Below are 5485 nucleotides of genomic sequence, written 5' to 3' on the forward strand. Positions count from 1 at the left end.
CAGACAGACAGATGATAGATAGATAGATAGATAGATAGATAGATAGATAGACAGATAGACAGATAGATAGATAGATAGGTGAAAATATATAGGTCAAACCAACATGAAATCTTTGAGTTCATTTGATTACACTGATCTAAGTAAAGCGATGGAATTAGTTTTGTCCACACAGTGATTACTGGTTAGTAAGTGTGTGATGATGAATTCCAGCATTGGGTGTGGACAGCAGTGTGTTTTGCGTCACTACTCCATGAGTGAGCCTGGATCCTTTGTTTTACATTTCCTCAAGGCACTCCTTTGTGATCTCACATCCTGTAAAATTGGCACCTAACCCCTACACCTACTAGTGAACTGAGTCGTTCTAGATAATGACCGTGATTAGGGTGATGAGGTTTTAAACCATTTTTCCCATGTGTCCTCCATATTTGCAGAAGAATGCTGTTATTGATAGCCTGCAGGAACAAGTGAACAATGCCAAGGACAAGCTGCTCAAACTGATGACTGCTAGCCACCCCTTGGATGGAGAAATGGACTCCTCCAACACTAACCTCAACTCCACCTCCACCCAAACAACAGTGGTATCTCCTGATTCTCCAACTCTTCTTCTAATGAAATACTCAGAAGTTGCTCCCACCAGAGCTCTCGCTCCACCTCCCTATGTGCCTCCTCCATCACTTCCCGCTCACACTACCTCACAGCAAACATCCTCTGAAGGTCCAGTAGCTACGGATGTTGTGAGTCTGAATGGAAACACAGAAGAAGAAGTTCCAACCATGAACAATCTCAGAAACTCAGGTCTTGGAAAAGAGATTTCGGAGAAGCCACTAGATGTGCCTTCGGATCGAGCCAATTTAGCCCAGGGTTCCTCTCCACTAGGTCCCGCTCGATGTAGTTCACCACAGGTTGAGTCTCCAGTGCCATCGGCTTCTGTTGAGCTTCTCGCCATGTCACCGACGGGACGACAAGGTTTTGTAACTAATGAGCAGCTGGTGGAGATCTTGCAGGACCTGAGTGTGGATGCTGTAAGTAGCTCCGCCAAGTCCCACGACCGGGCGCGAAGCCCGTCCCTCAATCCAGATGAACTGAGCACGGCTCTTTCTCCTCTATCTCCTCTACAGTTCTTCTTCCCCACCATCTCACCCTATGTCATGCGTAAACGCAGACCACCTTTTTACTCCTCAAGAGGTGTACCTCCCCCTTACTATTTTCCAGGCTCGGTTCCTCCAGGGCGGAGGAGGGCACCAGCACTACCGGACCATGGAAAGTTGAGGGATGATGACTCTCAAAGACAAGACTTGTGGCATAAGGGAAAGAGGAGGAGAAGGGGTGAGAAAGCACAGGCTCGATGTGGCTCGGGACAGGAGAGTTGGGAATGTTCTTCTCACAAATGCTCCATTACGCCTTTCACAGGACAGGTTCCTCAGCCTGCCTCTGCTGGACTGATAGAGGGGGTTAAACACTCAGAGGAGCCATATGACTACTCAGACTCAGACTCCAGCAGCTCAGAGGACTACTGTTACTACCAGCGGCCCTACTGCGGGGCCTGTCATCAGCTCTACGACTCCACAGACAGCCTCACCTCAGGGACCTCTGACAGCGAGGATGAGGACTTCTACAAGTCAGCACATCCTGCTGTAAACTTTAAAGTGGACCTTAAACCAACCTTTGTATGAACAGACTGCACATCCACTATTTGTATTTGAAGTGGTGCTCTTTTTGTTTTGTCTGGATTTAATTATTCAGATATACACTACTGTAAGACGTTTTTTGAAAGAAGTCTCTTATGCTCAGCAAGGCTGCATTTATTTCAAAAATATTTTCAAAATTCTTTATCAGAAATACAGTAAAACAGTAATATTGTAATATCAGCATATCAGAATGATTTCTGAAGGATCATGTGGCACTGAAGACTGGAGTAATGATGCTGAAAATTCAGCTTTGCATCACAGAAAAAAAAAAAACATTTTAAAATATATTTGAATTGAAAAGTTATTTTAAAAACTACTTTATATAACTTTAAAAAAATCATAATCCTTCCAAATAATTTGACCCTGTATGTTAAAAATGCACTTCATACAGACTTGAATACCCCTCTTCTATGATGGCCATTATTATTTAAAACTTACATGTTTAATAAAAAATTATTTAGGCATTTTTGGTGGTGTCTAAAGTCAAAAATATCTTGGATGGTTAATAACAAATTTCCCATTAATAGCTAAATTCTAAAAACAAAAAACAAAACAAACTCTGTGAGTCAAGGTCAGTATTTTATTTTATTTTTTATTTTATTTTTGGCAAGGTTCAGGTTTTCAGATGTCAAACTGAATCTGGTATAATCTGGAATACTGTTTTTTTTACATTGAAAAATATGTTTGAAAACTATATTATACACACATTTTATTAATTTGATCGATCACATTTTTAGTAAAAAAAATGTATATTATGAAAAGGAAAAAAACTAAATTGAACATAATGTACTGGGCCATAAAGTAGTAGTATGGTGGTCTTGCTTACCTCTTCTCTGATTAGCATAAATAATGAAAATGAGCCATTTGAGTAAGTGGAGATGGAAAGTGAGCCAATACCAAGACTGTTTGTTAAAAAAGGTATTTGTTTACACATATGTCTTCAAGAAAGCTATTATATACAGTTTCAGGAATATCCATAAACTTTTTATGCATTTCAAAAATTTCTAAATCAAAATTGTAGGTTATGGCTGATTTTTAAAATCCTATTTATAATTTATTTAGAAAAGCTGTGTAGCCTAAAAGAGAGATTAGATGAGGAAATTGGCAATGCAAATATTGTAAAAACAAAACAAAACAAAAAACAAATCAAAACAATCAGCTATGAAGTTAGCTTTTAATGTGTTTTCTATTGTTTTCTATTGAATTCTTACTAAGTGCATTGATCATTTCAATTTGCTTTTACAGTCCTGTGATATTCAGTAGGCTCTCCTAGAAATTAAATATTTCCAATTGATAAATCTTTTTTCTTGCAATATTAAAATGTTTTATTTTGTGCTACATAAAACATTCCATAGTCATTGCTTTGGTTTTAATATAGTACTTATTTTTGGCTATTCTTTTTGGTGTGTGTGGAGTTTTTATAGAGGTTCTATGTTTACCGAGGCTGTTATATATTTGTTTATCTCCATATTTATCTAATTTAAACTCTTAAGGAGGAAATGTGACTGAAGAACTTGAGCTGCATCGTTATTTGTTTAAACAGTGTTTTTTTATTTTTGCATGTATTGCATTTATGTAAATATTTTAGTATGTGTGAATGTTTATATCTATGTGTCCCTCTTGTAAACATGTTTTCTCTATGAACCTAAGTTTGTTATTGAATCTCTCTTAGTAAGCTATGAACATCTACAGTACAAACACATGAACATGATTGCATACGGATACTAAAATACTGAATGTAAGTGATGAGATGTGTGTTTATCTTTGTTTGTGCATGTGAATAAATGTGTGTACAACTGTATATATACATATGTGCATGTGTGCAAACACACATCCACACTTGCCCAAGGAAGTATTTGCATTAAGGAAAAAAGAACTTGCATTATTTGCATCACATGTTCTATTGCAGATGTAGGGCTATTTGTGAAACATCATTGTAAAATGTTCTCAAAGCAGCAAGATCACATCACAGAAAAGAGTGATTTTGAAGTGCAGACATTGCAAAACATTCTGCATAACATACAGGATGTACAGTACAATGGTTACAAATAAAACATGCACTGTAGCTCTAAAAACCACAATAATGTTGATGGCCGGGGGAAAGAGAGAATCTGCCCATCTACAAAATGTAAAGAAGCAATTATGTTGTATGCTGAGTTATGCAAGCCCACTGCAGGAATGTGCAGTCATTTTTAGCTGAAACATGCCTATGTTATGTACATCATCCTTGCATTTGGATATTTATACTTCCCTGCTATAGTAGGCAACAAGTGTTATGTTAAATGAAAACCTTCAAACAATTTGCTAATGCATAAGACTGCATTTAAAAGCTGTCAGATTCTAAAAGTAAAAATAAATAAATAAAATGTAAAAATGGCAGACAACTTATTTAACAACACCCCAGTAAATTGTTTTCCTGATTGTTCTTAGTACGTCACAGGTCAAAGAATACACCGTTCAAAGGACAAAGCCAACATGGTAGGATAGTTGTTTGTCAAATTTCAAATTCAGTATTTACTATAAAAATATAATGGTGCGGCACCCATTCACTAAAGGATCCATTGGTGTGCAATGATGCAATGCTAAATTTATGCAAACCTGTACGAATGAATGAACAAACTCATACAAACTCAACTATTGATTAACTGTTCATTTGAGCTTTTAAAACTGCCCCACATCTGTCATCAACCTGCTAGTAATGTCTGACACAGTTTGAATAGAACATGTATCAAAATGGAACTGCTTGTATGTAAGGGCCAGACACACTTGCAAATGACATAGCAGTTTTGTTTTAACTAGAGAGTTAAAAGGTCACAGTAATTCTGCTGTCTTAGCGTTGTGATGCTACTGAAACACCTCTCTTTTCAGCACAGTATAAGATGCACATTCACTGCCAATCTTACCGAGTCTTGCTGACCTAAGAATATATCGGGCAAAATGTTGTATAACTTGGATGCAATTTTTTTTTTTTTATTATATATATATATATATATATATATATACTTTTTCTGTCAATATGGGGTGCTGTGTGTACATTAATGAGGAAAAAAAATTAACTTAAATGATTTTAGCAAATGGCTGCAATATAACAAAGAGTGAAAAATTTAAGGGGGTCTGAATACTTTCCGTACCCACTGTATATATATATATTATTCTGGAGGATTATGGTTCTTCCATTGAAGTAGCTACATGTTAAAGTCTTTTTGTGACGATTGTATCCATCCTGACAATTCTCCTGTGTAAAATAGCCTAAGTTAAAATTCATAAAGTTCAAGTGGCTGAGCTTGAATCTAATCTAATACTATACTCTTTTATTAAAATACTTTTAAAATTTGCAACATGTATATTATTTTTTGTAGCTCAAAAGGAACTAGACACATTACATTGTGCTGAGGCTCTAATTACATAATTATAATCAAAACTGATGGAAGACGTGAATGATATGTAGCCTACATTACACTGTACGAATGGCAACGCTTTTATTTATTTACGTGTTTTATTTATTTTTTTACGAATGGCAAAAGCGCCAGGTCAAGGAATAGATCACAGGAGCTCAGCTGACCAGCAACAGTGTAGCTTGGTTACTTTTACGCCTTTGATGCTTCTTCACGATTGGCCCGTATCGTTTCCTTAGTTACGCTTATTGGATGATTTTACAATCAGTCTTTCCACGCGCCCGCCCACTTTCGACTTCCGCGCGTCATCCGTGGTTGCAGAACACAGATTGGCAAATTACCCCATGTGTTCTGCGGACACACGCATTCGATTGGCTGAGTGTCTCGCCGTCGCCCCGCCCA

At 37.1% G+C, this 5485-nt stretch overlaps 1 protein-coding gene across 1 annotated transcript in view; it reads left to right on the plus strand.

The window, feature by feature from the left end:
- LOC107721824 (probable G-protein coupled receptor 156) overlaps positions 1-1683 on the plus strand; it is a 19181-nt gene extending 17498 nt beyond the window's left edge. Inside the window, exon 9 of the mRNA XM_016529993.1 lies at positions 432-1683. Within this exon, the coding sequence (XP_016385479.1) occupies positions 432-1673 (1242 nt within the window). The 3' untranslated portion in view covers positions 1674-1683. The remainder of the gene's footprint in view (positions 1-431) is intronic.
- The last annotated feature ends 3802 nt before the right edge of the window (positions 1684-5485 follow it).

This window comes from Sinocyclocheilus rhinocerous, unplaced genomic scaffold, assembly GCF_001515625.1.
Source record: "Sinocyclocheilus rhinocerous isolate Xijiao unplaced genomic scaffold, SAMN03320098_v1.1 scaffold1415, whole genome shotgun sequence".
NCBI classification, from domain to species: Eukaryota; Metazoa; Chordata; class Actinopteri; order Cypriniformes; family Cyprinidae; genus Sinocyclocheilus; species Sinocyclocheilus rhinocerous.